General features: G+C 46.0%; 1 protein-coding gene across 2 annotated transcripts in view; it reads left to right on the plus strand.

Moving 5' to 3' along the window:
• Positions 1 to 13,077, plus strand: part of LOC126542036 (uncharacterized) — a 30,881-nt gene extending 17,804 nt beyond the window's left edge. The window contains exons 5-6 of one of the 2 annotated variants that reach the window (XM_050189007.2): positions 3,952 to 4,041; positions 12,429 to 13,077. In XM_050189007.2, coding sequence (XP_050044964.1) covers positions 3,952 to 4,041; positions 12,429 to 12,625 — 287 coding nt within the window. In that variant the 3' untranslated portion in view covers positions 12,626 to 13,077. The remainder of the gene's footprint in view (positions 1 to 3,951; positions 4,042 to 12,428) is intronic. The other variant, XM_055076802.1, reaches the window with a different exon arrangement.
• Positions 13,078 to 13,455: the final 378 nt, after the last annotated feature.

The raw sequence follows: 13,455 nt of genomic DNA on the forward strand, positions 1-13,455 counted from the left end.
CCGGTGTGTGTTACGGAATGGTTATACTACACTTGCAAGCTACTTTCTGTGGCATTGAAGGGAAAGCTACAGGGGCAAAGCTTCTGCAGCTGTGTTATTGTGCCAAGTAGTCCGGCAGTGTTTGACAGCACTTTTGGTTTACTGCAGCCTGGTGCATGTGGCCGTAAAGTTACACCATAAGGTGAAAGTAGCACTGCCGTGAAGTCACATCTCAGGGTGAAATTCACATGTAACCCGCACCAATTATTTGGATTATTCCGAGGGCTTCCGAATATTTGATATTGCAAGCAGTTGCTGCCAAGTCTGAACAATCTCTCGGCTACTCTATATCGCCTTCTATTAATGTGCGTACTTAAAGGGGACACTAAAGGCAAATACAAAGTTGACATTAAATAGTTAAAATACTATTCCAGAAACCTCACAGCGCTTGTCTCATGCCATGAGAAAACTTAGTTTAAGAGAAAAGCATGTCTGAAGGGTCTGTATATCTCTAGTGCGATTCAAATTGCCTGCCCCTGAGTGAGGAAGCGGTGACATTACATACGCCATCACCACCCTTTACTGTCGTCAGTGAGTAAAACAGCCCTTGACAGACGGCGCTACGGATTTCTGCGCAAAATGGAAATGCACTGTCATGGAGAAGCTGAGCCACGACAGAGCATTGGATTTGCCACTGGCAGCTTCTCTTGGTCAAGTGGCATGGACCATTTCGGAATCCCGCGACATCATGTGGACATGGCATTCTCTGCTGCTTGCAGTTTGTGGAAGTTTCGTGAGGCAGCAAAACGAGTGCAGCACTACACCATAACGAAACTACTGAAACATGAAAGCGCAGGTGGCGCAGAGTGGAGAAAACGAAACCTTTCAACCTCTCACATTGTTGTCAAGGTTAACGTAAGTGAGTTCTTTTTCTAAAAATCAAATAGAACTGTAGAAGTAGCATTTTATTTTGTCTTATAATGCAATACAGTGATCTTTTTATCACGAGTGGTTGAGTACTAGTGAAAGAATTATATAATGAGGACTTCCTACGTTATCACACTAGTACTTGAATGTCCCAGGGAAGTCTTTAATTGTGTCTTGCATTTACCTCAATTTATCAGTTACTAAAGCTCTGTTCGGGATAATATTGATGCCTTCGACATTCTCGAGCACTAATCTGTCACTTTAGCTTGACTTACTATTTGCCTTTATTATCCCTTTATAGTGTCCCTGAAATGGTTTGGACAAGTTTTGTAGACGTTTAGGGTACAGTTACAGTAAACTGTAAGACATTAGTGCCTCAATTTAGGTGAAGTGTCTCATATTCAGAGGGCTAAAGATGATTACAAGTTATTCTCCCTAGCCATGCTTTTCCTCCTCAACTCGTTGGCCAAGTGATCGGGGCTAAGCTCTGCCTTCACTGGCTCTGCGTCATGGTGTGACATTGTTTTGTCTACTTCCTGGAGCCAGTGCGCGAAGCCTCTCCAACCTCTCCACTAGCTGCCTGGCCTTCGATCGTCCGTGAGAGCTATCCAAGCAGCATGCTTTGCGAGCATTCTGCCGCAGCGCAGAGCTTGTCCGGTATTTCAATTACCGCAGGCGAGCTGGGCGTTTTGGCGGATGAGCGGAGGCGTAAGCTAAAGCCCCTCCATACTAATATCGCTGTGATGAAAGGGCTTAGCATAAACGTGAGCGGCCTGCACCGTGTAGCCACCTGGTGGTGCAGAGCTTGATACGCCAAACACAGAACTACTGTTGCTGTAACCAAGTGTAAAACATTTTAACCATTTAAAATGATGTGTTTGTTATTACACTTTTGCGGAATATTTACACCAGCAGCAAAGTAGAAACGATTGGTTACTGCTATGGCTCTGTGTTTGTCTGCTTGAGCTCTGTGCCACCAGGTGGCTGCACCATGCAGGCCGTTCATGTTTGCATCTCTGTTCATCCGGTAAAATGCCTAGTCCGCTTGCACTTGCATTTACTTAAATACCAGACATGCTGAGACTCTATTACGATAGTAATCCTCCGGTGTGAAGTAACAGCTGCAAACGCATAGATCCTGGCGCCGATCGTATACCAATAGTCCGATGTGCTGCAGCCACTCCGCTCGTCTGCTGCCTTGCAGAGGGACATGATGTCGCAGCTTGACATATCGCCGATCATTAAGTTTGCAGCCCGCAACGCAACAAGGGAAACCATGATGCTCGGGAAAAGAAAGCTCAAGACCAACACTGATCGCGCAGCTCGCGTGAACACGGAGCACATTGTAACACAAGCAGATGACACTTGCATGCTGTGTGCTGGAAGTGCTTGAGTGTAGTGATAAATTGTCGTTGTGTATTCTCTTTGTTTTTTCTTTTTTATGGAAACAATTTAACCAACATGCCAACTATTACAAACAACATTTCTTCACCATAAAGTTGGAAAAATTATCGATCACGCGACATGGGTAGCCATTCGGATAGCTCGTTCAACTGATGTCAGTTGGGCAAGCACGCCAATTGGGATAGCGGGGCAAAAAACTCGAGCGAGTCGTACCACTGCAATTGGTAGTGATGCATATTTTTGAAACCTTATAATAAATAACACACTTTATGCAGAGCACTTAAATGTGTCACTTAATGATCAGAAGAACCTACCATAACAACTCAGTATGTTTGTACAGAATTGTCAGAATCATTTCAGGGTCACTTTAAGTTCTTTCACTCATGTTCTCCAACTGCACCCTCACCTTGTAATCGTGACCGCTTTGTAATCTGTAAACCCTTATTGTGGCAACAGATCTCTCATGTGACAAGACCACATTACACTGCCTCAAGAGCCTCATGTGCACTTGCCTGGGGAAGTTGTGCCTGTACAACTGAATCTCTGCAAGTGTATATTGCAGTCGTGGACCAGATTGTTGAACATTTTTTTTTTTCATAGCCACACTTTTCTTGTCGTTGCACTCTTGCTAGTTTTATTACACATGATTTTTAGTGCCACAGTAGGGGTGTGTATGCCTGCGCATAGAAATTGCACACAGAAATCTTGTTTTATATTTTTATAGATATGGCACTAATATTTAAACGTGATAAAGTAGGAATATGGTGCCAGCAGCTTACACAGTAGGAACTGCATTCAAGGTTCCTGTGCTTATGAACTTTTCAAATGATAATGCTGCAGTACCTATCGTATTCGTTGCTTGCTGGTAGATGTTCAAAAAGCCTTGATAAGGTTTGGGTGGGCATTCATTCCTGGCAGCAATGTGGAAACTTCGTCACCAACCTATGAAGTTTAGTATTGGGAACATTCTATATCTGAGTGTATGTTTTCCATTTATAATAGCCTTGGCTTAATTGGATGGGTCCCCCCCCCCCCCCCCATGATGTGAGTATATATTTACTATAGGTTAATAAAGAGATCATAAACAAAAGTTATGCATTATGGAAACTGTGGTTGCGTTCGCTTATAATCTTTCTGGTATTAGTCTTTCTTTTTTTTAATAGAAGATAAATTCTACAGGTTATGTGAACAAGCACGAGCACTTCATTATGGAAGTATCAGTTTTTGACTGTGCTTGTTTATGCAGCATATGTTCTGCACAGCAGTATGTGTCACTCTGCAACACTTGACAGTGGGCTAGTTGGTGCCCTTGACTGAATGTCACATATGCATGCAAGATGGCACATATAAGCATACGAAATGGTGCACACTTGCCCTTTCTCTTTCTACATGTCTTGTTTGTACTTGCACTTGCCATGTGTATGCTTGTGCACCATTTATATCAACATTTGTAAAATAGCATTGGCATGCACATTGTGACAGAGTGCATAAATGTTTTCCTAGCTCGGTTGCTGTTGTACATGCATAAGTTCCAGAATATTGATGTATTTTTTTATGTATAGTTACAATACCTCCAAGTTAGCACTTCAGCCATTTCTGGCATTGCTCTGATGGTCATTTTTTATCATTCTATCCAAACAGAGTTCCCATATGCGAAGTGTTTCATCTGCAAGCAACAGGGGCACCTGAGTCGCAAGTGCCCACGTAATGATAAAGGGGTGTACCCAAAAGGTCAGTGGTTATAACTTTTTTTTTTCTTTATGTTCAGAACTGCAAACAGCCGCACAATTCAGTGCACTGTAATGACGTACCATGCGCACAAAGGTCACATTGTGTGCTAGGGGCTGGGGAATTGTCGCCAGGAAATTGTAATTACGGTAGTTATTACAGACAAGTAAATGGTCTCATGGGAAAGAAGTTAAAAGAAACTTATAAATGATTACTCTTGGAAAGTATGGCAATTGCTCTGTTTTCGAAGTATGACATTAATTCTGCTATGAAAGAGTTGCAAATGCTGCAAAATGTAGTTTTCTCTAACTTATTTTCTTTGGATTTGTTAGCAAACATGCTAAAAATATTTTGAAACATGCCCCCTTTTCGCTAATTCATTTTCAACTTTAGCAGGAAACAAGGTGACACAAACTGTAAACCAGTCCTCAGGCATACAGAGAAGTCTGCTTAGCAATTTAACCGAATCTTGTAGGAAGTAACTTTTGAAGATAGAGTAGCTAACTGTACTTCTTTTTTACCACGATATTCATCATTCATGCATGAAAAATGTTCAGTGCAAACCGCATGAGTGTGTATTCATAATGGCTTCAACTGGTTATCTGACTCTTGGAGTGTTAAGGGTAGGCATCTGCTTTGCCGTCAAGAGAGATCTGTTATTATGGGCCTACAGCTGGTCCTGTTAGCTCAGTGTCATGTAATAACTTTCACTGCTCTAGTGCGAGGTTGGCAAAGAAAATTAAGTGCTGATATAATCACTGTTCCTGCAATCGCAGTTGTGCATTCCTATGTTTCCATAAAAAGAGGCACGTGTCCCGTGTCCATGGTAGATTTGTATAATGCTGATTCATGGTTCTTATTAATTTGGCATCAGTTTGACGCTTTTGTGTTCATTGATGGCAGCATGCATGAAATGTACAGCCTTTTGCAAAAATATAGCCTACTCTTTTACAATATAAGTTGTCCGGCTGCTTGGTGCTGTTTCTATGGTGCTCCTGACAGTCTGAACATCTGGATAGCGAGTATGAGAGCTCTTTTCGTTTCCCAGGGTGTTGGAACTTGTGGTTTACCAAAGAAACTGCCTTAAAGGGACATAAAAATATGACCACTTAAAATCACTTTAGAACTTTAGACTGACGAAGTATTCTGAAAAGCTATCTTTGTATTAATCTCTGAGTAATATGTGCATTATTAGAAGAGGAAATGAAGGTCAGAGTTCCATTTTTTAAATTTCATGCTGAAATGCCAGCTCCAGTGCATCAGTATGATGTCATAGATTTCAAAGTAGTATTTCATATTTTGGCCCTTGTAGCTCATTAAAGTTATTGAAACTTGCTAGGTTCAGTCTTTTACACCTTCAATATACAATGCAATCCATCTTAAATGAAAACAATTAGCTAGGCCTAAGTAAACGGCATCAAAATCTACGACATTGGCTCTTGTGTTGGACTGCTAAGCATGAGATTGCGGGATTGAATTCCAGCCACGGCGGCCACATTTCAATGGGGGCAAAATGCGAAAGCAGCCGTGTACTTAATTTAGGTGCACAGTAAAGAACCTCAGGCAGTCCAAATTTCCAGGGTCCCCCACTATGGCGTGTCTCATAATCAAATCGTGGTTTTGGCACATAAAACCCCATAATTTCATTAACAGTGAGCTGGTGTGAGAACTTAAGACAACATCGCCACCTTTCCATCATAATCACACCTTTTCTTGCTTGCCAAGCCCCTTCTTGTGGCAAGAGTGGGTTTTTTGGTATTTCAGAAGGGTAGTTTACTAATACAGCTCCACTTAATTTTCTCTTTAGTGTCTCTTCAAACAGCCTGCAGTCAGCCTGGTCATCGCAGGCAACACAGCCTGTATAATTTTGTCAAAGACTGTACATTTTCTTTTCCTGAAAACATATCTCAGCACTTGTGGATATATCGTTCCCACAAAGATGCATATTGTTGTTGTTAAAGGGTCCCTGAAACGGTTTGGACAAGTTTTGTAGACGCGTAGGGTACAGCTACAGATAATCATTCGCACCATTCGTGTGAAGCGTCTCATATTAAGAGAGCTATGGACGATTACAAGTTATCCTCCTCCATAGCCATGCATTTTCTCCTTAAGTCGTTCGTCGAGTGATCAGGGCTAAGCTCCACCTTCACTGCCTCTGCGCCATGATGGCACGTCCTGTCGTCTACTTCCGGTTGACTAGGAGCGAGTGAGCGAAGTCTGTCCAGCCTTTCCGCCAGCCGCCTGGCAGTTGGCCCCAAGCAAGAGCTATCGACGCAGTGTGCATTGCGAGCATTTCTGTCGCAGTGCCGAGCGTTTCCGGTATTCCGGTAACCACAGGTGACATGGCCGTTTTGATGGATGGGTGGATGCATAAAGTCAAGCTGATGTAGGAGGTTTAGCGTAGACGTACGTGAGCGGCCTGATTGGTCTGCATGGTCCAGCCACCTGGTAGCGCAGAGCTTAACCAGCCAAACAAAGAGATAATGTTGCTCTAACCAAGTGTAAAACATTATAAACATATTATTACGATAGTATCTGGAGATACTCAAGAGACGAGCCGCCGCGAGAACGACGATGAAGTTGGTCTGTGCCTTGGCGCGGGCGAGTGTCGGCCTGGCTGTCTGGCTCCAGTGTAAATAGCCTGTAAATAGCCTCTTTCATCTGTGTCTTTCTACACGTAACATTCTGGTGGAGGTTAGCGATCCCCGTCCTCACCACGGAACTCCGAAGTGGTCGGTACATCGAGCTTGTCACCATGCCTCCCGGTGACGAGATCGCCTCTGTAATGGCTTCGGCTTGTCCAACTGCTCCAGTCGTCACGGTTGCCCAACATTGCGACACTGGTGTGTTCTCTGGCCTGGAGCGACAGGACGTTGACGACTGGATCAAGCTCTATGAACACGCCAGTGCTAATAACAGGTGGGGCCCAACGATTATGCTCGCCAATGTCATCTTTTATCTCAGCGGCACCCCATGCGTATGGCACCAAACGCATGATGACGAGATAACCAGTTGGGACAGTTTCAAAGAAAAGCTACGGGAACTGTTCGGTGACCCCATTGGCCGCAAGGTTGGCGCGAGAAAGGCTCTTGCGTCTCGTGTTCAGACATCTACAGAGCCGTACGTTTCATACAGCCTTGACGTCTTGGCTCTATGCCGCAAGGCTGATGATGCTATGTCTGAAGCAGATAAAAAAAAAGGGCATCGCCGACAACGCTTTCAATTTGCTTGTTTTCGGCAATGTCTCGACTGTCGACGCCATCATAAAAGAATGCCGGTGCCTTGAACAAGCTAAGAGCTGCCGTATCACACACCACATCACGCGGCTACCCAACACTGCTGCTACGTCGACATGTGAGGGTCGACCGCGTCAGACCACCACCTGTGACGACGTAACCCGTATTGTTCGCCGCGAGCTCGAGGCCGCCTGTTTGCCAGCTTTCTCCGCGACGCCTCCCGATCCACCAGCAACCACGATTGCGATGATTCAGGACATAGTCAGACAAGAACTTGAGAACATGGGTCTGAACTCCATGTGTTCAACGTCTCAACCCAGTGTTCCCCAGTTCTCTACCGGCCCTCATCGTCCCCGGCGGTCCTTTTCTGCCATGTCTCACCGCAACCCGTACGAATGGCGTACCCCTGATGACAGGCCGATCTGCTTCCACTGCTGTCACATCGGCCACGTCGCTCGTCACTGCCGCAACTGCTGGTCACCACCTCCTTGGACATATGCCGCCACTTATTCCCGCACCTTTGGACCTTCTGTTCCCTATGCCACCCGCCATGAACCCACTGCCCCTGATGCCCCTGCTCCGAACCTTCGCTACAGCCGCTCGCCCTCACCTCGACGCCGTCAGTCTCGTTCGCCCCAACCCCGCCGCTTCTCTTCGCCACCTATCGCCTCCCGGACCTAGCCGGAAAACTAGGCACTGCAGCTTCTGGAGGTGAAGCTGCGTTGTCGACCCTGCCTCCAAATCCTCTGCTCATGTTACCTACGAACCAAAACTTTCTTGACGTTGATGGCTATCCTGTCACTGCACTCTTCGATACAGGCGCACATCTTTCTATTATGAGTGCTGCCTTCTGATGACGACTCAAAAAGCTCCGCACGACAGTGTCGGCACGTGTCGGCCGCGTTGCGGATGGCGGTACTGTGCCTATCGTCAACATGTGTATGGCACGTGTCAGCATCGCCGGCCGCCACACTCCTGTCCTCTTCACCGTGATTGCTCATTGCCCCCACGACCTAATTCTCGGCCTCGCCTTTCCCTCCGCGCATTCTGCTCTTATTGACTGCTCTGCCAGTACCCTTCGCCTTGAGTTGCCGATTCTCGCAGAACCTTCCGACGCACGCCAGTGCCGCTTACACCCCACCGGCTTTCTTTGCCTGCCGCCAAAGTCAATAGCATTTATTGAACTGCTGTCTTCGCACCAGTTCCTGATGGCGAGTACCTCGTCACTCTTCTGCCTGACATTCCCCTACAGTATGATGTTACCGTGCCTCACAGTATACTTACTATTACTGTGAACCGCACTCGCATACCTATCATTAACTTTGGATTGGCAAAGCGAATTCTACCGCAAGGTCTTTGCCTTGCCAATGTTGACTGCCTCGGCAACCATCACATGGCAGCGTTATCAACTGATGGTTCTTGCGAGCTTAGCAGGCCCCTCGCGCCAGCCTCGGGCGCCGATCCCAACATAAGGAAAATGGTTGCGACGGACTTGTCCTCTGCGCAGGCTGAAGACCTTTGCCAAGTATTATCGTCCTACCGAGACATTTTCGACTTCGACAATCGCCCTTTAGGCCGGACGCTTGCGGTCAAGAATCGGATTCTTACTGGCGATGCTACGCCTATTCACCGATGACCGTATCGAGTTTCTGCGTCGGAACGCCGAGTAATTCAAAGTGAACAAAATGCTAGATAAGAACATCATTGAGCCTTCTTCGAGTCCCTAGGCGTCACCTGTGGTGTTGGCTAAGAAGAAGAACAGCACATGGTGCTTCTGTATAGGCTACCCTCATCTGGACAACATTACTAAGAAGGATGTCTACCCGCTCCCACGTATAGACGACGCCCTTGACTGCCTCCACGGTTCCAGCTATTTCTCTTCTATTGATCTTCGTTCTGGATACTGGCAGATTGTTGTTGATGGTATGGACAGAGAAAAAACAGCGTTCATCGCACCTGATGGCCTATACCAATTTAAAGTAATGCTGTTTGGATCATGCAATGCCCCTGCCGCCTTTGAGCATATGATGGACTCCTTGCTTCAAGGTTTCAAATGGTCAACATGCCTCTGCTTCCTCGACGACGTCATTGTCTTCTCGCCAACGTTCGACACTCACCTTGGGCGTCTAACAACTATACTTGATGTATTTCGAAAGATGAAGCTGCAACTTTACTCGTCGAAATGTCGTTTTGGCCACCGTCAAATTACTTGTTGACGCTTCCGGAGTACAGCCTGATCCCGACAAAACTCGCACTGTCTGAAACTTTCTGGTTCCGAAGACAGCCACAGACGTCCGAAATTTTGTAGGGCTATGCTCGTACTTTCGTCGTTTTGTTCCAGATTTTGCGACAATTGCTAGACCCCTGACTAATCTTTTGAAGAAAGGCATACAATTCTCGTGGGGCACTTCAGAAGCCGCCGCCTTCTTTAGTCTCGTCACTCTTCTAACCTCGCCACCCATTTTCGCCCACTTCGACCCTGATGCCCCTACAGAATTGCGTACAGATGCCAGCGGTCATGGCATAGGTGCCGTCTTAGCCCAGCGTCAGCGTACCGTCTTAGCGTCAGCGTCAGCGACGGTACTCAGTACCGTCATAACCTTCATCCGGACGGCTCTGAGTTCCTATTTGTAATACCTAAACGCCTCCGCTCCACCGTTCTAGAAGAGCTTCACGACGCACCAACGGCAGGACATCTCGGCGTATCTTGAACCTATGACCGTGTACGTTGCCGTTTTTTCTGGCTAGGCCTTGCCCGTTCCATACAACGTTACGTCGCCGCTTGTGAACTTTGCCAACAATGCAAGAAGCCTTCCCAGCTCCCCGCTGGTTACCTGCAGCCGCTCGACATGCCTGCCGAGCCCTTCCATCGTGTTGGCTTAGTCCTTCTCGGCCCATTTCCGGAATCTACATCAGGAAACAAGTGGGTTGCAGTCGCGGCTGACTACGTGACTCAGCATGTGTTGGTGGGCTAGTTGGTTAAGCATGATTACAAAGACGGCGCCGAATAAAACAACACACTAAGAAGGGGGACACGAGACAGTACGTAGGCGAGACAGCCTACGTGCTGTCTCGTGTCCCCCTTCTTCGTGTGTTGTTTTATTCGGCGCCGTCTTTGTAATCATACGTGACTCGCTACACCGTAACCCGCGCTCTTCTAACCAGTTGCACAACTGATGTTGCGGACTTCCTTCTACATGACATCATTCTGATGCATGGTGCTCCGCGTCAATTGCTAACAGACCGTGGCCGTACGTTTTTGGCCAAAGTCATTGACGACATCATGTGTGCCTGCTCAATACAGCATAAATTTACGACCTCCTACCACCCTGAAATGAACGGCCTCACTGAGCGTTTGAACTTCACCCTTACAGACATGCTGTCAAAATACATTTCAGATGACCACCGTGACTGGGACCTGGCTCTACCTTACATTACCTTTGCGTACAACTCTTCCAGTCTCGAAACTGCTGGCTTTTCCCCGTTTTACCTTTTGTATGGCCGAGAACCTACGCTGCTACTAGACACTGTGCTTCCGTCCACCACAGCTTCAACTAGTGCTTATGCCCGTGATGCAATCGCCCGTGCTGACCATGTTTGCCAACTTGCGCACATTCGTCTACAAGTGTCTCAAGACAAACAGAAGCAACGCTACGACCTCCGTCACCGTGATGTCCATATTGTGCCCGGCACCCTCATGTTGCTTTGGTCACCATCGCATAAAGTTGGCCTTTGTGAGAAACTGCTTTCCTGTTATACAGGCCCATATCGCGTGCTCTGCCAAGTGACCAATGTTACCTATGAAATTGTTCTCGCCATGCCCACTACGTCCTCCGCTGTGACAATCAGTGACATTTTCCACGTCGCCCGACTCAAGCCCTACAACTCTCCATGCGTCTTGGATATTTAACAGCACTGTGACGGCGCTTTTGCCGCCGGGGGGGGTAGTATTACAATATTATCGGGAGATACTCAAGAGACGAGCCGCCGTGAGAACGATGAAGTTGGTCTGTGCCTTGGCGCGGGCGAGTGTCGGCCTGGCTGTCTGGCTCCAGTGTAAATAGCCTGTAAATAGCCTCTTTCATCTGTGTCTTTCTACACGTAACAATATACAAAAACAAAGTGTTCACGATTAATGATTATGCTCCTGCGGAAAATTTACGCCAGCAGCAAAGTAGAACACACTTCATTACTACTGTGTTTGGTTGAGCTCTGTGCCACCAGGTGGCTGCACTGTGCACACCGTTCACGTTTGCGCCTTTGCTCATCACATAAAACGGCATGGTGAAACAGCCAGGACCAGTCCACTTGTGCTTGCGTTTACCCGAATACCGGACAAGTGAAACACGGTTGTGGTATTAATTCTCCGGTGTAAAGTGAGTGACAGCTGCAAACGCGCAAATCCTGGCGCCGATTGGATAGTGACACTCCGATGCGCTGCAGCCACTCCGCTCGTCTGCTGCCTTGCAGAGGTATGCGATGTTGCAGCTTGACATATTGCCACTCGCTATGTTTTCCACCCACAACGTAACAAGGGCGAACCATGGTGCCTGCAAAAAGCAATATCGAAATTAACACTGACCACGGAGCTCGTCAACATCGAGCATGTTATAACACAAGCAGGCGACACTTGCTTTGTGTCGGAAGTGCTTAAGTGTAGTGAGAAATTGTCTTTGTGCATTCTCCTTCTGTTACTTTATTCCTATAGAAACAAATTAACTAACATTCCAACTATTACGAAAAGCATTTGTCTACCATTAAGTTAGAAAAGATATTGATGACGCGCCCTGGACAGCCAACCAGATAGCTCGCCTTACTAGCGTCATTAGGGCAATTTACATCAAATGGTTAAGGGCGGCTGAAAATTCAGTCAAGTGCTGTGCTGCGATCAGCAGCGATGTACATTTTTAAAACCTTACAATAAATTAATTACATGCCTTAGGCAGGGCACTGAGATGTGTCAATTAATGATCAGGACCTACGACTCAGTACGTTTGCACAAAATCCTCAAAATCGTTTCAGGGTCCTTTTAATGTTTCAGGCACCAGAAAATGTGAAGGGACTGCTTATCCCTCCTTACTAACTGACAATCCCCCCCTTTTTTTTCATTCATTATTCATATAGTGTACATATTCGCTGTGCTGTGGTTTGCAGGAGGTCACTGCAATTTCTGTGGAGGTATTGACCATTTCAAGAAGGAGTGTCCCGAGATGGAGAAGAATAGGAGCAAAACCAGTGAAGAGAGTGAGGTTGCAGCTGACATTGCGAGCATAGGCCTGAGTGCCGACGCCGAGAACATTGTGCCATTGCACCAGGACATCCGGGTAAAGAAGAAGGTGATCAGCTTCTGAAGCTGTGTTGCCTGCAAAGTTGGCCACATGCCCTTGTATTGAAGCGTCGTTTCATAAAGAAGTCCCTGAAGGAAAACTGCCATTTCAGTCAACACGAGAATTGTATTAATTGCATGGATGGCTCATCATAGAGCTTACAATACTGAACAATCTTTGTGACTTGCATTACAAAGCAATGATAATTTGACCTGTTTTAATCCTGTGGTTTATTTGTTTTTGGAGCTTTCTTCAGAATATGTTATAAACATAGAAAAGAACAATTCACCCTAAAGTTAATGGTGCTATTTAAGTACTATTACCTAGATTTATTGACACACACACACATACAGAAGATCGTAATCATTCATATGATGCTCTGAAAAGTTTTGATAATTAGAACTTGATTTGTATGCATGAAGCTGTTTCATGCGACTCTTTTTGGGGTCTTGAATATAAACATCCTTTATTATGGCTGTGATGTATGTAATTACTTATAAAACAGTGCCAAGCTTTGGCTGGGTATACAGCTTGCTTCAACTTTGTGAAGAAGTAGATCATGTGCTAAAATGTCATGTCATCCACTAAAGCTCATCTCTGCCACCGTCTTTTTTTCCCCTGAAGATTGGCACTGCAACGCAGCTAGATAACTTGTTATTAATAGCATCAGATGTGTTCCAACACATTGTCATGTTAGTGTCAGAGCACTTTTGATAACATGTTCAATTAGAGGCTGCTTCTTCAAAAAGGCTTAAGTACAATATCATTCCAAGCAGCTGCAACCCCTGCTGTGATATGGCTGATGCAGTGAGTGTTATTCAATATTTCAGGCGGTACCATTTGAGCAGCCAGAG

Source organism: Dermacentor andersoni, chromosome 2, assembly GCF_023375885.2.
Source record: "Dermacentor andersoni chromosome 2, qqDerAnde1_hic_scaffold, whole genome shotgun sequence".
In the NCBI taxonomy this organism is placed as follows: Eukaryota; Metazoa; Arthropoda; class Arachnida; order Ixodida; family Ixodidae; genus Dermacentor; species Dermacentor andersoni.